Here is a 19,561-nt window from a genome sequence, read left to right as displayed (position 1 = left end):
GTGTGGTCCTGTGGGAGCCGACACACATACATACACCCTTTTCCAAAAGGTACTGACCCGTATTTCTCAGGGGACTTGGCTACCTTTGCCCTGGGTCTTTAGGGCATCCTGGCCATCTGAATCTCCGGCCTCTGAATTTATGGCCTCTGGGACGGCTTCTAGCACAGACAGTCCCATATCTATTTCAATTTCTAAGGAGGAAGGGGTAAATGAAGATAGAGAACATAAGCTTTTGATACATTTTCTTTCCTTATTTGAGCATCAGGGAATTGGTCTGTTTCTGTCAGAGATGGATCAAAATGTAAAATGAGTTTTCAAATGATTAAATCAGCAAAGTAACAATGACCTACATACTAAGCAGGGTTGTATATCTTTTCTCATATTGCTACAGTATTTTCTAAGCAGATACACAATTACTAGGGAAACACATTTAGAATGAACAGATATTAAAACTCATCAGTGGGATTCTCTGGTGGTCCAGTGGTTAAGACTTCGCCTTCCAATGCAGGGGGTGTGGGTTCGATCCCTGATCAGAGGGCTAAGATCCCACATGCCACATGGCCAAAACACAAAGCAGAAAGAATATCACGACAAATTCAATAAAGACTTTCAAAATTGGTTCACATTAAAAAATATTTTAAATAAAAAATAACTCATCCGTAATGGCTTAGCATACTTTCTCTAAGCAACACATCCCACCTTTATAAATAATTTTTTCTTCTTTGGAATATAAACACTCATGAAACAAATATAACATTGCTTTAAAGCTTTAGGATGCTTTCAGTCAGATGGCTCCAGAAGTATATTAGTTAAAAACAAAATAGTTAATATATTCAATATATTTGCTACCGTATTTTAAGGGTATAACCAAAATAAAGACAAATGTTCATCAAATATAGGCCAAAATGATGAAAGAAATCTCAATATTTTTCCTTGTATCATAAAAGAGATCACATTAATTTCCCTTTTCCTTTCTATATTATCAAAAATTAGTGACATTAACCACACGTAGGCATTTCAGTTTTCCATCAATTGATTGCAAGTAGGAGATGTATAAGAACATTCCATAGAAAAAATCCACTTTGTAGTTCCATAAACAAGTTCTGCCCATGCAAGCATATGTGAATGCCCGAGAGTGGGCACGTCAGTGTGAGATTTTAAATACTACCAAGCTAAGGGGTCTTTTGTGGAACTTTTCTTAGTTTGAGAGACTGCAATGATCTGAGAGGCTGTGACGATTTCTTTCCTTTCAAAATGACAAAATGGAACTCGCCAGTTTGCTTTCTAAATTAGCAACAAGTAGCTTGTTCAGAAGGCTGGGGATCAATTTCTCTCGAGCCAGCAAGTCATGGGTTGTCACCGATGCGTGCGGGTGATATGCTGAACCGCTAAGTTGGCAAATATTGAACTATTTTAAGTGCATCTATTTTCTGGTTCAGTAAAATTTTTTTGTATTAAATTCATTAAACTTGACACAGTCTAAATGCCGCAGCACACACTGGAGAGGGCATAAAAGAAAGAGCACTAGCCACAGGAGATAGCACAAGGTAAAGATCAATATGATTTCTCTCAGCTTCTATTTAATTTTTATCTTTCCCATTAAGGCTGGATTTTTTAAGGTTAAAAAGTACTGTGTGACTTGGAAAGTCAAGTTGAATCTGGTTATTTTCTGAAAATTTGAAGAGACATTTCTTTGTCAGTCAAGTTGCCCTCCAAACTGCGTTCTTAGAGATGATGACATATGTGACCTACAATTCAGGAGCATTTAATAACTTGGAAGAGAAACGAGAAACAAAAATTACCCTTTGTTTCCACAGTTTGGAGAAATCTTGTAGTTCAGCAATTTGCAAAAAATATCAAACCAAGGATATACTTGAAGATTTATCACGATGTCTTTATAAAGATTATTCTTTATTTGGGACTGAAATTTTCAAAAGGACAACAAAGGTCTGTGGACATGAACTGTTACTTGGATTTGACAGAATTTGGGGGGAGAGCTATTTGTTTTTTCTTAAGCACGACTTTGCCTCCAACAAGGAGTGGGTAGACATGGCAACTCAGAAAAGTGGAAAAAAGTATAAAATACAAGGGATTTTTCCTTCTTGTAGGAGTTGTAAGTACTGAAATTATAAAATTGATTTTATACTCCATGTGAAAAATAATAATCAGTAAAGAACAATTTTTCAGTAATTTCTCTCAACAAAAGAGAAAACAAAATAATCAATGACAGAAAACTGTGAAAACAAGAACCCCAAAGCACATGTGAAAAATAAGAATACAGGCAGTACTAAATATGATTCTTTAAAGCTTCCAGAACACATAAGGCAGAAGTGATGCAGCCGTCAAAGTTGGACTGAGTAAATCCATCCCCCCCACACACAAGAAGAGGCTGGAGGTGAAGAGTCATTTGACCAAGAGAGTTGGCAGCAGCATTTGTAACCTGAAAATATTAAAAAAGAAAAAAAAATTCAATTGACATTCAGTGCTCTGTTGTGCTATCATGTCAATGCCCAGCTGGAGAAGCTTCTCTACCTGAAGAAATCAAGACGTTTTATAAAGAGCAAGGAAAACTAGGTTAAGACCCCTGAACTTTTCCCCTTGCCCAAGTGTTTACACCGAAATTCTTAAACGTTCACATTTTCAGTCATTTGATAAGATAATCAGAAGTGTATTGAACTTCAAACTTAATAGGTCACGATCTGCTAAATCGGTTGGAAGTACAGTGAAGTTTTTCATTAGGGGGAAATGAAATTCATGAAATCATTCACCAAGTATTGAGAACCTGCTACATGCCAGACAAGGTGAATACAAAAGAGATTTAAAGGGTCACATCCTTAAGGAGTTTCCAGTTCAGCACAACTGCTGGCATGTAAGTGTCCAAGGACTAAGACAGAGAGAAGGGCAAGGCGCTATAAAAACGCATGGGAGGAGGCCAGCATACTGGACAGAGAACGTTTCAATAGGGTGTGACTGGTCATTTCACTTGAGGTCTAATGGAAACATCAAAATTTGCCAGGGAAGGAAGCAGGTATAAGGCTTTCCAAAGGGAAGGAGTAAGATGTGTAAATGTACCACAGCCAATGTGTGTGTGTGTGTGTGTGTGTGTGTGTGAGTGCATGCACGTGTGCTGGGGGAGGAGACTGACTAGAAGAAGGAACATAGCTGAGAGGTAAGATAAGAGGAATATTTTGTTTCAAATAAAGTCTGCTTGGGCTTCTCAGGTGGCTCAGTGGTAAAGAATCTGCCTGTAACACAGAAGACCCAGGTTCAACCTTGGGGTCAGGAAGACCCCCTCGAGAAGGAAACAGCAGCCCACTCCCGTTTTTTTTCTTGGGAAATCCCATGGACAGAGTAACCTGGTGGGCTACAGTCCTTGGGGTCACAAAAAATCTAGTCCATGGGGTTGCAAAGAGGAGGACACGATTTAGCAAGTAAACAACGACAGCAAAGAATGTAGTGTTGCTTATGCGCCAAAAGGGGGAATCAGTTGAGGTCTAGGACTTATTTTGTAGAACCAAGTTTAGAATATTTGAAATGATGAAAAAGGCATAGAATTATTGGAAAAATTATTCTCTGAATTAGAACATATGTTGCTAACAAACATTCACAGTGAGGGGAATGAGTGGGCGATTAATGTATTTATCTTGGATACTGATGGTTTGGCTACTGAAGCACCAAAAACTCCCTAAAAAACCAAATTACTCAAAGCTATTATAAAGACAGTCTCCCTTGGGACCACTTTCCTGCACAGCTTCAGGGGGTGCATTTCGCATAGACTACATGGCGGTTCTGGTCTCTCTCATACAGTGTTTTCATGAAGAGAAGCAGAATAAGACCCATGAGAATTTACTTGTTTAAAAATCACACCAAAAAATCAAGCAATGTGATAAATGCTATTTGGATTATGGAGCCGATTTTGCTTCTTGATAGGTTGAGTTAGCATAATGTTTTTATAGTTTTTTAAAACCATAAAAACTTTACATAGATATTTTTATTTATATGCCATATTTTGTCTTTAAAAGGAGGTGGTACAATTATTTCCTTCTTGAATCACTGAAGATATGGACCTTTAAAGACCAGTATCACTCAGATACAAATGTAAAATGATATAAGTATCCTCTCACTTTTCTTGACGTCACTTGATAGCAATATCATCTATCACAGACATAGCAGATAATCTTTTAAAAATTAAGTCACAGTTTTAATTTATTATATTATAGTTTCTTTCATGCCCTCCCAGGTTTTATTAAAGTATAATTGGCATATAAAAATTACATATATATTTAAGATGTACAAGTTGAGGTTATGACACATGTATACATTGCAAAATAATCACCATAATCAAGCTAATTAATAAGATTGTTCTCTTAGAAAATTTCAAGTATACAATAGAGTATCAAAATTGTAACCCACTCCAGTATTCTTGCCTGAAGAATTCCGTGGACAGAGGAGCCTAACAGGCTACAGTCCATGGGTCACGAAAGAGTCAGACATGACTGAGCGACTAAACAACAAAACATTAAGGACAGTCATGCAGCTGCATGTTAGATCCCTACAACTGACCCATCATACATAACTGAAACTTGGTACCCTTCAACCAACATCTCTTTATTTCCCCCTCCCACCAGCCTCTGGCAATCACCATTCTACTCTCTGCTTCTATGCATTTGATTATTTTAGATTCCACCTGTGAGATCACGCATTATTTGTCCTCCATAGCCGATAAATCTTGAAATAGTGCAGACACTGAAGCACAGACTGGGGTGTTCCATCAGAGCTTTTAATATCCTGCTTTAGATGGAATTTTAGCAAGTTGGATGATTTGATTTGTCAGTGAATCACAAAGGGAGGAAGAAAGCTGCTGGGGGTCCTATATATACTACTGATTTTAAAATGTGACAATCCACAGTCTGAAAACAAGGGATGCTATAGAAACACTAAAAAATCAGACAGGGTTGGGGAAAAATCCTGGCAGTCTGTGGTCACTTAATGCAGGGCAAATAACTTTCCGGCTCTTAATAGTCCCTGAGGGTGCCAGTTATTAGTTTTCCTGCAATTATTATTGCTACTGATGAAGGCCTCAGTATTTAAGGACCAATGCTAATGGGCATAAAGTGTTAATTGTTGGCATTTCTTGGATGTTCTCTGCATACCAAATGCCTTACACACACACACATCCTACTTAATTCACATATCAACCTATGAGGTAGATACTACTATTCTCATTCTATAGCTGAGACAGCTAAGACTCAGAGAGAGACTATTTCCTGCCCCAAAACAGAAAGCCTGGAGGTGAAGAAGCATTCAAACAGGGCAGAATTTCCCCTCCGCCCCACCCCAGAAACATTTCCATAAAGACCTAAGTAAAACAAAAATGTGTGATCGTCATGTGGAAAATTCACATAAATGGGATAATTCATTCACACATATTCACATATATATTAATACATAAGCAGGTGTCTATCTATGTATAATTTATATGCACACACATACATATATATATATATATAAATTCTCCATTCTTAGTAAAGTTTCCATACATTCCAGCTGGCATCCTGGTACAGATAAACCATGGTACTATTAAACATTACACTAGTGTTAAGCAGGAGGTAGCTTAAGGGAAAAAGTTCTGCCCAGGAGAGAGTGGGTAATTTATCGGTGCTGTGTAATTTCATTTGATGAGTGGTGAGTGCCAGATGCCAGATCACATGGCTGGAAAACTAGGCCACTGATTAGCCAGTCTGCAGTTGGGATGAAATCAATCTTGCTGCATTTAGGTGGATTCGCCCATTTTGCAATTACCCAATGAGGAAAATATGAAAACACGAAGGGTGTGCTTGCAAGCTCCTTCACCCAAGTGAAGCAGAGAGGCCTGCAGTGGAGGAACACATAACTGTCAAAGCCACAATCTCACGGTAATGCAGTCTTTGGCTATGCTTCCAGCCACAGTGAGGAACCACAGCTCAATGACTATGTTTAAGAGAGATGTCAGGGCTGAAACAATCCCTTGGGAATCCAGGATGCTTGGGCTCCATGTGTCCCGGGGGCAGGGGGGTGGTCAGAAAGAACTCACACTGCAGAAGCTGGTGCTCTGGGGTCACTAATGTAGGTTTCTTTACAATTAGGTGATGACTGGACTGGACATATGAATTTGAAGCATAAAAAGCAGTTTTACATCCAAGTGATTTAAACCCATATGTGTCTTGTGACTCCTCTCTACCTGCCGAATAGAATGCAAACTTCTCAGCCCCCGTCCCCCATGAAAGGCCCTGCATAACCTAATCTTCCCTCCATCCAAGCCCCACCTCTTGCTGCTTCTCTCACTTTTGCCTCACGTCCCATCTATATTCAAACTAAGGTTCTTCAAGCACATCCTTCTTTGTTGTGCTTCTGTGACTTTGAACAAGTCATTCTGCTTGGTGATGTTGTATTGTTCCCTCTCTTTTCTGCCAACCAAATTGCTCATCCTTCAAGAACTAGCACAAATGTCACCTGCTCAGAGGTCTTCTTGCTCTGCCAGGCACGGTAAGTGCCTTTTCAGCATGTTATTTGTATCTATTATGTGACTTGCTATTTTGCACTATAATTATGTCCTTGCCTGTCTCCCGTCTTAGACTGCATGCTCTGCAAAGTGGGGACTGTGATGCACTCATCTTTGTATCCAAGGCTGAAAGTGGTGCCTAGCCCATAATAAGTGTGCAATAAATGTTCATTGAGTTGGTAAAAAAAGACAGAATATTGTACACGTAGTTGATCAAATGAAGGTCTTCATATGGAACCGGCTCCATAAAACCCCACAGAGCTGGCAGAAGCTCAAATGGAAGAGCTATTGTGTTTAGAAGGCTCTCAGGAATGATAAATATCTCTGTCAACCGCTGTCCGTGAATGTCTCCTATGTCATATGTTAAACTACATAAACTTGCTGATTCTGTAGCTCAGAAATGGTTAAAATACTGTGAATTTTTATATGATTTAACATAATACTTTCTTTTTATATTGATTGCTAATTGTGAACAGTCACACACAAAAAGTCCCTTGGGTATGAGAATGAAATTAAAGATGAAAAGAAAGAGGGAGGCAGACAAGTAGGCTAATGGGTATTTCCAAAAAATTATAGTTGACAAATAACAAAAAAATTCAGTGACACATGTGATAATGTACCTTCTCTCTTCCAAATCTATGCTGACAGCTAAGCTTGTCCTTGGACTGTCAAACATCTGCCAATAAAATGATCTCATTGGTTTGGCCTACAGAGAGGCTGTATTTTAGGGTGACCTGTTTCAGTTGGCAGTTCAGCCCATTTGGTAACTTAAAACCAACCTTTATGAGATACTACAATAGGTGATGTTCAAGTGAACAAGACAAGAATTAAGATCTCAGAAACTCTAATCTTAGAGGTGCAACTAACTTGAGAGAACTTAGACAACCTATGAAAAATCAGGTTCTCTGCTGGGGCTTATTATGGATGTAAATATACTGCTTTTCATTGAATCTTAGTTCAGCTCAGTTCAGTTCAGTTCAGTCGCTCAGTCGTGTCCGACTCCTTGCGACCCCAAGAATGGCAGCACACCAGGCCTCCCTGTCCATCACCAACTTCCAGAGTTTACCCAAACTCACGTCCTTTGAGTTGGTGATCCCATCCAGCCATCTCATCCTCTATTGTCCCCTTCTCCTCCTGCCCCCAATCCCTCCAACATCAGAGCTTTTTCCAATGAGTGAACTCTTTGCATGAGGGGGCCAAAGTATTGGAATTTCAGCTTTAGCATCAGTCCTTCCAAAGAACACCCAGGACTGATCTCCTTTAGGATGGACTGGTTGGATTTCCTTTCAGTCCAAGGGACTCTCAAGAATCTTCTCCAACACCACAGTTCAAAAGCATCAATTCTTTGGCACTCAGCTTTCTTCACAGTCCAACTCTCACATCCATACATGACCACTGGAAAAACCATAGCCTTGACTAGACGGACCTTTGTTGGCAAAGTAATGTCTCTGCTTTTGAATAGGCTATCTAGGTTGGTCATAACTTTCCTTCCAAGGAGTAAGCATCTTTTAATTTCATGGCTACAATCATCATCTGTAGTGATTTTGGAGCCCCCAAAATAAAGTCTGGCACCATTTCCACTGTTCCCCCATCTATTTCCCATGAAGTGATAGGACCAGATGCCATGATCTTCGTTTTCTGAATGTTGAGCTTTAAGCCAACTTTTTCACTCTCCACTTTCACTTTCATCAAGAGGCTTTTTAGTTCCCTTCACTTTCTGCCATAAGGGTGGTGTCATCTGCATATCTGAGGTTATTGATATTTCTCCCAGCAATCTTGATTCCAGCTTGTGCTTCTTCCAGCCCAGCGTTTCTCATGATGTACTCTGCATAGAAGTTAAATAAGCAGGGTGACAATATACAGCCTTGGCATACTCCTTTTCCTATTTGGAACCAGTCTGTTGTTCCATGTCCAGTTCTAACTGTTGCTTCCTGACCTGCATATAGATTTCTCAAGAGGCAGATCAGGTGGTCTGGTATTCCCATCTCTTTCAGAATTTTCCACAGTTTATTGTGATCCACACAGTCAAAGGCTTTGGCACAGTCAATAAAGCAGAAATAGATGTTTTTCTGGAACTCTCTTGCTTTTTCGATGATCCAGTGGATGTTGGCAATTTGATCTCTTGTTCCTCTGCCTTTTCTAAAACCAGCTTGAACATCAGGAAGTTCATGGTTCACGTACTGCTGAAGCCTGGCTTGGAGAATTTTGAGCATTACTTTACTAGCATGTGAGATGAGTGCAATTGTGCAGTAGTTTGAGCATTCTTTGGCATTGCCTTTCTTTGGGATTGGAATGAAAACTGACCTTTTCCGGTCCTGTGGCTACTGCTGCATTTTCCAAATTTGCTGGCATATTGAGTGCGCACTTTCACAGCATCATCTTTCAGGATTTGAAATAGCTCCACTGGAATTCCATCACCTCCACTAGCTTTGTTCATAGTGATGCTTTCTAAGGCCCACTTGACTTCACATTCCAGGACGTCTGGCTCTAGGTGAGTGATCACACCATCGTGATTATCTGGGTCGTGAAGGTCTTTTTTGTACAGTTCTTCTGTGTATTCTTGCCACCTCTTCTTAATATCTTCTGCTTCTGTTAGGTCCATACCATTTCTGTCCTTTATCGAGCCCATCTTTGCATGAAATGTTCCCTTGGTATTTCTAATTTTCTTGAAGAGATCTCTAGTCTTTCCCATTCTGTTGTTTTCCTCTATTTCTTTGCACTGATCACTGAGGAAGGCTTTTTTATTGCTCCTTGTTATTCTTTGGAACTCTGCATTCAGATACTTATATCTTTCCTTTTCTCCTTTGCTTTTCCCTTCTCTTCTTTTCACAGCTATTTGTAAGGCCTCTCCAGACAGCCATTTTGTTTTTTGCATTTCTTTTCCATGGGGATAGTTTTGATCCCTGTCTCCTGTACAATGTCATGAACTTCCGTCCATAGTTCCTCAGGCACTCTGTCTATCAGATCTAGTCCCTTAAATCTATTTCTCACTTTTCACTGTATAATCATAAGGGATTTGATTTAGGTCATACCTGAATGGTCTACTGGTTTTCCCTACTTTCTTCAATTTAAGTCTGAATTTGGCAATAAGGAGTTCATGATCTGAGCCACAGTCAGCTCCTCGTCTTGTTTTTGCTGACTGGATAGAGGTTCTCTATCTTTGGCTGCAAAGAATATAATCAATCTGATTTTGTTGTTGACCATCTGGTGATGTTCATGTGTAGAGTCTTCTCTTGTGTTGTTGGACGAGGGTGTTTGCTATGACCAGTGCGTTCTCTTGGCAAAACGCTATTAGTCTTTGCCCTGCTTCATTCTGTACTCCAAGGCCAAATTTGCCTGTTACTCCAGGTATTTCTTGACTTCCTACTTTTGCATTCCAGTCCCCTATAATGAAAAGGACATCTTTTTGGGGTGTTAGTTCTAAAAGGTCTTGTAGGTCTTCATAGAACCGTTCAACTTCAGCTTCTTCAGCATTACTGGTTGGGGCATAGGCTTGGATCACCGTGATATTGAATGGTTTGCCTTGGAAACGAACAGAGATCATTCTGTTGTTTTTGAGATTGCATCCAAGTACTGCTTTTCGGACTCTTTTGTTGACCATGATGGCTACTCCATTTCTTCTAAGGGATTCCTGCTCACAGTATCTCAGATACCGTCAATTGGAAGAGGCACCAATATTTTAGATATATGAATGAGAAAATTAAAAGTGGTGTTAGCGTGAAATAAAATTTTATTTTATACTTAGTAGAGAAGTTCTTTTAGAATTATCTACATGTAGATCTTTTGCAAATATAAAAAGGGAATAAGATAAGGAATAGATTGGTTAGCTTTCCCCAAAACTTCTTCATAATCAGAGTGGACTTTTGTGAAAAAATTCTTTCACTCAGGGTGTCAATTTCCATGCTCTTCCCCTCCCCCCAGTCAGTCCTCTGAGCTGCCTCGAGTGCTGGTCATGCAGCATTTCTCACAAGAGTAAACAGTCCACTAAATTGTCCTGGCTGGGGTTTTCCTCCAAGATGCTTGACACCTATTCTTCAAGTTCTGACTGTACTTTCTCAGTGGGAAAGAAAAGTTTTTAAGTAATCAGCAAGACACATATTCTTTTCCTAAATGGTCCTTCTCTAGTGGTTCAGATGGTGAAGAATCCACCTGCAATGTGGGCAGACCAGGGTTCGATCCCTGGGTCTGGAAGATCCCCTCGAGGAGAAATAGCAACACACTCCAGTATCCTTACCTGGAGAATCCCCATGGATAATGGAGCCTGGCGGATCACAGTCCATGGGGTCACAAAGAATTGGGTAAGACTGAGCAACTAACACATTTCATGCTGATGTCAGTGGAAACGTGTGTTTACATGTTTATAGTGGTCATCCCCCTGCTGGACCACTAAAAATAACCAAGTTCACGTGTGTGAAAACTTCATCCTACCTGTCCCCTTGGCGGCATCTTACAACTGAGGAAATACAGCAAATAGTAAATAGGGTAAGGGGAGCAGTATGGTGAAAACCCACTAGTTAGTAAAAGCATAACAAGTACAAAGATACTGAGTGCAGGATCCTTTAAGTAGAGCCTTTTCAGGTAAGCAGCGTCTCAGTGCCAGAGCATCCAAGGTCTTCAGCACTGGTAGTTTAAACTCTCCAATTTCCCAATTCACCCAAATGAGCAGCCTCAGGTGAAACTGACAGAGACTGGTTATCACAGAATCGATTTGTTCATTTACAAAGGTAAATGTACCGATTCTAAAACTGAGCCTGGTTGTCTTCCCAGACCGTTCATCTTAGTAGGCTAATTTCCTCAACTGTGTCATAGATTATGGGGGTGACACATGTGTGGCACCGCCTGACAGACATCACTAATCAACTGTGGCATTTCTTCTCCACTGAGCCCAGAAGTGGCTTCAGCATCCTTCTCACTTCATTGCTTCAGGCAGCCACTACCAGTCAATTGAATTTGGCACTCGAGAGGAATCCTATATACCAATTCTGGATTAGAAGATTACAGAGTAAACATGTAATTACAAATAAGAGAATTAAATATTCTTTACTGTTTTTTTTTCCCTCTTTTCCCGTTAAGCCAGGAGAGTCCGATGCGCTGTCTTTGTCCAAAGCAGAGATACTTCAGTGCCAAGAATGAGAGTCACATCAGGAGCCATTTCCTCTAATGATGTTGGAAGTTCAATTCCAATTCCTTCTAATAACCTTCCAGTAACCTCCTAGACCATTGCCCTTTCGTGGGTCACATCAGGGCTTTAACTGCCATGTGAAAATAAAATACAGTTATTTTGACTGCAAGATAGTTGTAGAAAACTACACAACCATACTTCTATAAAACTGTGTATTACTAGTATCAGGGCTTGTAGGAAAATAGGTTGGCATAGCCAGCTCAGAACCTAACCACTGAAAGCACTAACAAAAACAATCAAGTGAAGTGGCTAGCAATATGAACATTCTCCCAGACTCTGAGTCTTGGCACATTCATGCATCCTGAACTCTGGGGCTTATGTTTCCTCCTTTGAGATGTAGGTCCTGAAGGGAAGTTGCTTCTAAAAGAGACCAGTTTGACCAAAATTATTTGGCAAAACTAATACAATTATGTAAAGTTTAAAAATAAAATAAAATTTAAATAAATAAATAAAGAGAATCCCGCAAAAAAAAAAAAAAAAATCTCCAGGATACAGCCTTCTTCATTAGTCCATCATTTTAGCAAAGGGGAAATGTCTTTGTGGTTTTTCCATCAGTACTCCCACTTTTGCTGAAAAGCATAACAGTGCAAAATCCAGTGGTTCTTAAGGTCACTGTAGCTGCCACTATGGAACTAAAGGAAGATACTTCTGGAGATTTTCAGTTTTTTTCTTAAGGTTTTCCATATTTTCTGAGACTTTCTGTTTGCTTGTGAGAAAACATACCCCAATCACTTGAAAACATCAACATGTGCAAAACCAATATGATTTCCCTGTGATGCTACTGATCTATTTCTCAATTGCATTTGAAAGAATTTATATTAAAAAACCCTCTGGAGTTATAAAGGACTGTAGGTAATTTTATTGCTTTCTTATGTTACTCTATGTTCCTAAGGGTCGCTTTATTTAACTTGGGTAAGCCTGAATTTTGACAGCAGATGGAGACTAAACCATCACCTGTGTTTTTGATACACACACTGTATCTTTTAATTGATTTTTAATCAATTTCGATGTGTGAGGGTGACTCCTTAAACTGTCCTTGGATGTCAAGAGAATCTTACTGTGTTCTAGTTGTAGGCTAACTTGATTGGGGCAGACTCCGAGTAATGATATCCTTGTGTTGGCATTTCCCCTGCCCATTGTGTGTGTGAGGTGCTGACCACACTGGTAACAGGAATAGCTAGGAGGCCTGAGATGGTATGGAGTTGATTCATACATTTCCTCATTTCCTCTGCTCTGTTGCCAGTGTCAACCTGAACCCCTGCCATGGTACATAAACAGCAGAAATTGAATATTTGGTTAACTTATTCTTTTATAGCCCCTATGCAATGCTCAAAGGTAGTGGTTCCCAAAAGTCAATCTATGGCAATAAGAGAAAAATAAGGAGAATTGTGAACTTTTTCATAGAGCAAAATGTATTCTATTTATAAATTGTTATGAGGTTCTATCTTTACTACATATTTTGGGGGAGGGTTATTATTGTCATTAAATTCCTATAGCTATGTTTTGCTTTTTAAATTCGTAACTGCAGGATAAAAAGATAGCAATATTATACTGGTTCCCAAAGTACTCAGAAGAAGTTTACTGGTCCATGGAATAAACACGCTTGGAGCCAGTGCTCTGGGGCGAGGTGCTTGATGTGGCTCGGAGCAGAGTCTCTGTCAGCCTGAGGAATGTTTCCCATAAAAGGGGTGCTGGGGGGCAGCAAAGGTCAGTTTCAAAAAACCATCAATACGCTCAAGTGAACACTGGACAACCTTAGTTTGGACTTGCTGAGTGGATGAGTAATTTTAACAGATGGAATAAAACCTTGTGTAAAACTTATTTCCCAGAAACTTGCACAACCTCCCTATGATACAAATACTAATCAGGACAGACCTAGAATCTGGGTAAAACATTGTTTGTTTGTTTATCTGAAGTGAAATATTCAGGGAGTAACCATAAAAGGTGTGGAGCAAAGCAGGAACTGGGGGAGGAAGATTTAAACAAATGCGGAATAAATTCAAATTGTAATCACCTAGAAGGTAAATGTGGTTTGTATTGATTCTCTGTTAACATCTCTCAATTCTTACCATATTCCCAAGGCATTGATTATAAACATTTATCATATGCCTGTTTACAAAAACAGAGAGAAATGTAAATAAATGAAGGCGAGACTATAACTTACACTGATGTCAATGGAAATGCTTGTTTACATATTTATAGATGGGAAGCTAGTCCAGGTACTCTGAAAAAGATGAGACTTCAGTGTTATGTCAATAGTGAAAAATACTATTGACCCCCTAAGTAAATTTCTGTGATACAGGAAAGGGACATCTGAGAAGTGAAAATCGAAATACAGACTTCATTTTAACAGTACAGAATGTTTTCTATTGGCCAAATTAAAAATGTAATACGTTTATCCTTTTTTCTCTCTCTTTTTTAAAGTTCCTCTGGGGTTTGATAAAAAGGCAGTAAAATGTTGATTCCTCTTGATTCCTCTACACTTAACTCACCAAATTACAATTTGGTAAGAGATATCTGATGTTTAAAAAGTCTTCTGAGTCCTCAGAAATAGAGAGCTGTGGGACTGTGTTTTATTCATTTTTGTATTTCCAGCATCTCCATTTACATCTTCTTTGTACATGGTGTTGAATTCAAAATTGCTCAAAGGCTCTACGCGCACGGGCCAACAAAAACCTAATTCAAATTTTGAAAGATTTAAATTCTCAGTGCTCAGGTGGTCTTTTAAATATGGTGGAGATTTTTCCTTTATGAAAATAATTTCCCTTGGTTTCTCAGTCTCTGAGTTTCTCTTTTACGTTCTATGTCATCGCACCTCCCCATTCTAACTCTGTCCTTGAGCAACTTCATTGTCCAGGAAACAAGTATTCTGATGTCTGTAATCTTTGTGCTAACACTTAGGTTGAAACTTCCAGAAAGCTGAATTCTCTACCGCTAGCTCACTTTTTGCAGAGTCCAGGCAAAGGCACGAGGAACACGTGAATCAGTCTGAATTTCAAAGAGGTAGCAAAGGTGGTTTCTTACCCAGATCTCACCCTCATCTTATAAAATGCCATTGCATAAAAAATACTTTGAAAGGGATGTAGAATGGAACTAGCTGAGTGTGCATGTGTGAATGTCTTTATGTGTGTATAATGGGATATATAGATGTTTGCCTTTATTTAAAAAGATGGAGACCACAGTGACCAATCCACGCTATTATCATAGTTTAGAGCTAAACTGCAGTGAGCCTGCACAGACATAAAGTCTAAACAACCCTTTAAATATTTTTTTTCCCTCATGAGATGGTAAATACATTCTTAAAAGCTATAGATGTCATAGAGGAAAAAAAAAAGCTACATTTTTTTCTGGATGACCTAGCCAATTTTTATCTAATTTTTTTTTTAAATCTTTTAAAAATTCTTTCTTAGGAGAATCAGCTCTCCATGTGCAGATTTTTTGTGGCGCAGCCAGATATTGCAGACATATGGGATATATCTGTTATATTCTTAAGAAAAGTGTTGATAAGAATTATTTCTAACCATATACTGCATAGTACGGAAGATAAGTGATACTCAGAACTGGGAAAATGATGATAAATTCAGGGTGCTGATACACCATTTAATCTATTTTTATATGCATTTCCTTAAAAAATATTGTACCTCTTTTGGCCACTGGTGTTTCAGGCTCTCAGATCTATCTTATACTATGCTCTAGTACTTAATATTCATAAAGAGCTTTATCAACACGGTGAATTCCTGCAGAGATGGTACATTTTTAATTGGTTCTTATGTGTTATGTGCATCATCTCATCTTGCCTGTGTTCTACTCATCTCTCCAGTGTTCTATTATATTTAATGGTGATTTCATAAACCCGTTTCTTTGTTGTGCTTTAGGGAAAGTCTTGCTTGTATTTTGGGATTCTGGCTACAGAGCTCTGTATCTGGTACACAGAGAGCTGCTGTAAAATTACTATTGGTTGGAATACTCTAGGTGTGAAGAAAGTGATGTGGTTTGGTCAATTCTCAGTGGAGCTTTTCTCTTTATTGGTATTTGTCTCTTCTGTTTTAATAAACCATTGGGTAGATGCAGGCAGAATGTGCCACAAATCAATTATATGATCCATGCTGCAGCTTTAGTGCGCTCAAACTGCAAAGGACATACTTTGCTGAAATTGTATATTCAATTGCTGAAGTCTACATTGAATCCTTTCAGATCTATTCTGACTTTTAAAGTCCTGAAAACACTGGAGCAGTCTATTTTGACGAGGACTTGTTCAGAACAAGCACACAATAAAGAATGAGATACTGTTTTCTCTAGTACTGTAGCAGTAATAATAGACAAAACAACAGTCGTGGTACATTTCCCTTTAGAGTTTCTAATTTAATAGAAAATTATTTTGTCCTTCAGCAAGTTTTAGTACATTCATTCATTAGCTCTTCAAATATCTGCTGTGTTTGTAGTAGTTGCTGAGTGCTGTGTAAGGTGTGAGGATAGACAAACCAGTTCCAAGTTACAAGGCGATTTAATGGACTTGCATCCTTTTGTTTCATCTAAATAGAAATGCTGCATTGCTCTCTCTCAAATGATCCCATTGCTTAGGTTCCTAGGATGCAGAGGGCCCAGAATGCTTTCAGTTTTGAGTTGAGAAACTTAAAATCATCTTTCCTACTCAACTGAACCTAATCACCACTTCTCCTCCATTTAAATTAATAACTGCTTAATTTCCAACTAATTCAATCCTCCATCCCTTCTCCCATCCTCTTCTCCTTCTTCTTTTTCTTGACAACCCAGAAGTATGACCATAATTTCTCTCTGGTTCTCATTCATGCTGAATAAATCCCACAGCCTATTTTTTGGGGTTGAGCAATTATGGGGAAAATACTGCAGCCATTTTGACTTTTGCATCTAGAAAACAACCTTCTTTCTACTTTTAATACGGTGAAAATAAAAGGTTCAACGCTCGTGCTCCTAAGACAATAGCTGAGGATAAAGAAACAAGTGGATTTTAAAGTCAACTGAATTGAGGTATAATTCACAATACAGTAAAATTCACCCTTTTTATGTGTACTGTTGTATAAGTTGTGACAATATACCGAGTTGTGTAACTACCTCTATAAAACACTACAGAGAATGTTCTCATCAGTTTCCACCTAATTCGCCTGTGCCTCTTTGTGGCTAACACCATCCGGCCAATCAGAGCCCCGGCAACAGTGTTCTGTTCCTACAGCTTTGTCCATTCCAGAAAGTCCCACAAATACTTAGAATAATATAGTATGTGGCCTTTGATTCTGACTTTTCTCACTCAGATAATACTTCTGAGACTCACGCATGCCGCTGCAGATATTAGTAGTCCGTTGCATGTTATTAGAGAGTAGTTTTGCACTTATGGATGTGCGACAGTTTGCTCATTTACCAGGTGATGGCTATTTGGGGTGTTTCCAGTCTGGGACTCTTATTAATAAAGTTGCTATAAATTCTTGTCTATATATGTTTTGATGTAGATTTATGACTTCATTTCTCTTGGGTTAATTCCTCAAAGTGGAGTTTCTGGGTCATATGGTAAGTGTATATTTAACTTTGTAAGGAACAGTGAAACTGTCTTCCTAAAGGGCTATGCCATGCTGCACTCCCATGGTGATCTGTGAGAATCACCACATCCGTGCCAGTATTTGGTATCTTCAGAGTTTTTGATATGAGGCATTCTACTAGGTGTGGAGAAGGCAATGGCACCCCACTCCGGTACTCTTGCCTGGAAAATCCCATGGATGGAGGAGCCTGGTAGGCTGCAGTCCATGGGGTCGCTAAGAGTCGGACATGACTGAGCGACTTCCCTTTCACTTTCCACTTTCATGCATTGGAGAAGGCAATGGCACCCCACTCCAATACTCTTGCCTGGAAAATCCCATGGATGGAGGAGCCTGGTAGGCTGTAGTCCATGGGGTCGCACAGAGTCGGACACGACTGAAGCGACTTAGCAGCAGCAGCAGCAGTAGGTGTGTCAGGGTATCTCATTGTCATTTACTTTGCATATCCCCAAGGACCAGTGATGTTTACCAGTAATGATATTTTTGTGTGCTTGCTTGTCATCCATATCTCTTCCTTGGTTTGTGGGTTTAAAATATATAACAAGAAATTTAGCATTAGTAATAGCCACTGGCAAACGTTAACCTGTTTTCTGTCTCTATGAATTTGCCTCTTCTGGATATTTCACATATATGGAATCATTCAAGAAGAGACCTTCATGTCTGGTTTCTTTCACTCAGTCTAATATTTTCACAGTTCATCCATGCTGAAGCACGTACCAACTTCACTGCTTTTCACAGCTGAATGATATTCCATCTTAGGGGTAAACCACACTTTGTTTTTCCATTCATCAGTTGATGGACATTTGGGTTGTTTCTACCTTTGGCTATTCTGAATAATGCTGCTGTGAATATTGTGCACACGGTTTTATTTGAACACATGTTCTCAGTTCTTTGGGGTATATACCTAGGATTGGAATAGCTTGATCAAATTATAATTTTACATTTATTTTATTGAGGAACTGCTAAACTGTTTTACACAGTAGCTAAACCATTTTATATTCCCATCAGCAAGGTATAAGTACTCCATTTTCTCTGCATCTTCACCAAAACTTAGTTTTCTGTTTAAAAAAATATATAGCCATCATAGTGGATGTGAAATGGTATCTCATTTGGTTTTAATTTGCATTTCCCTAACTCAGCAGTAAAGAATCTGCCTGCCAATGCAGGAGACACAGGTTTGATCCCTGGGTCAGGAAGAACCCCTGGAGAAGGAAATGGCAACCCACTTCAGGACTCTTGCCTGGAAAATCCCATGGATAGAGTAGCCTGGTAGCCTCCAGTCCATGGGGCTGCAAGAGTCGAACATGATTTAGTGACTAAACAACAAGAACAACAACAATTACTAAGGATATGGGATGTCTTTTGATGTGCTCATTGGCTATTTATATTTTGGGGAGGGAGAAATGTCTATTCAAGTCCTTTGCCCATTTTCAATAGGACTGTTTGACTTTTTGTTGTTAAGTTATTGAGTTCTTTGTATATTCTGGATAGTAGACACTTCTCAGCTAAGTGATTCACAAATATTTTCTCCTGTCCTATGAACTGTCTTTTCACTTCCTTGCTAATCCTTCTATGCACACACAGTTTCAATTTTGATGAAGTCCAAATTTTCTACTTGTTTTTCTTATTATGATTTTGGTGTTATATCTAAGAAATCACTGTCAGATACAGTCATAAAGATTTACCCCTATGTTTTCTTATAAGACTTTTATGATTTTAGTTTGTATAATTATGTTTTCAATCCATATTAGGTGGATTTTGCATGTGGTGTGAGGTAAGGATCTAACTTCATTCTTTCATATTTGGATATCCTGTTGTTCCAGCACAATATGTTGAAGAGACTATTTGTTTCCCATTGAATGTTTTTAGGAACATTGTCAGAAATCAGCTCATCACAGGTATAGCATTTTTGGGCTCTCAATTCTATTCCATTGATTTATATGGCTATTCTTATATTATTACAATACTTTAATTATGGTAGCTTTGTGTAATAGCAAGTTTGGAAATCAGAAAGTGTGAATCCTCCAGCGTTATTCTTTTTCAAGACTGTCTTGGCTATTTGGGGTCCCTTGCAACTCTGTATGAATTTTTGGATTAGCTTTTCCATTTCTGCAAAGGCCATTGGGATTTTGGTAGTGGCTTAGTTGCTAAGTTGTATCCAATTCTTGCAACCTCATGGACTGTAGCCTGTTAGGCTCCTCTGTCCATGAAGTTTTCCAGGCAAGAATACTGGGGTGTCATTTACGTCTCCAGGGATTTTGATAGAGACTG

At 39.0% G+C, this 19,561-nt stretch overlaps 1 protein-coding gene across 2 annotated transcripts in view; it reads right to left on the bottom strand.

Annotated features, from left to right (window-relative positions):
- Positions 1-619: 619 nt before the first annotated feature.
- RNLS (renalase, FAD dependent amine oxidase) overlaps positions 620-19,561 on the bottom strand; it is a 277,521-nt gene continuing 258,579 nt past the window's right edge. Inside the window, exon 7 of one of the 2 annotated variants that reach the window (XM_027529543.1) lies at positions 620-2,440. In XM_027529543.1, the coding sequence (XP_027385344.1) occupies positions 2,288-2,440 (153 nt within the window). In that variant the 3' untranslated portion in view covers positions 620-2,287. The remainder of the gene's footprint in view (positions 2,441-19,561) is intronic. The other variant, XM_027529542.1, reaches the window with a different exon arrangement.

This window comes from Bos indicus x Bos taurus, chromosome 26, assembly GCF_003369695.1.
Source record: "Bos indicus x Bos taurus breed Angus x Brahman F1 hybrid chromosome 26, Bos_hybrid_MaternalHap_v2.0, whole genome shotgun sequence".
Taxonomy (NCBI): Eukaryota; Metazoa; Chordata; class Mammalia; order Artiodactyla; family Bovidae; genus Bos; species Bos indicus x Bos taurus.
This window is presented reverse-complemented; position numbering and strand designations above follow the sequence as displayed.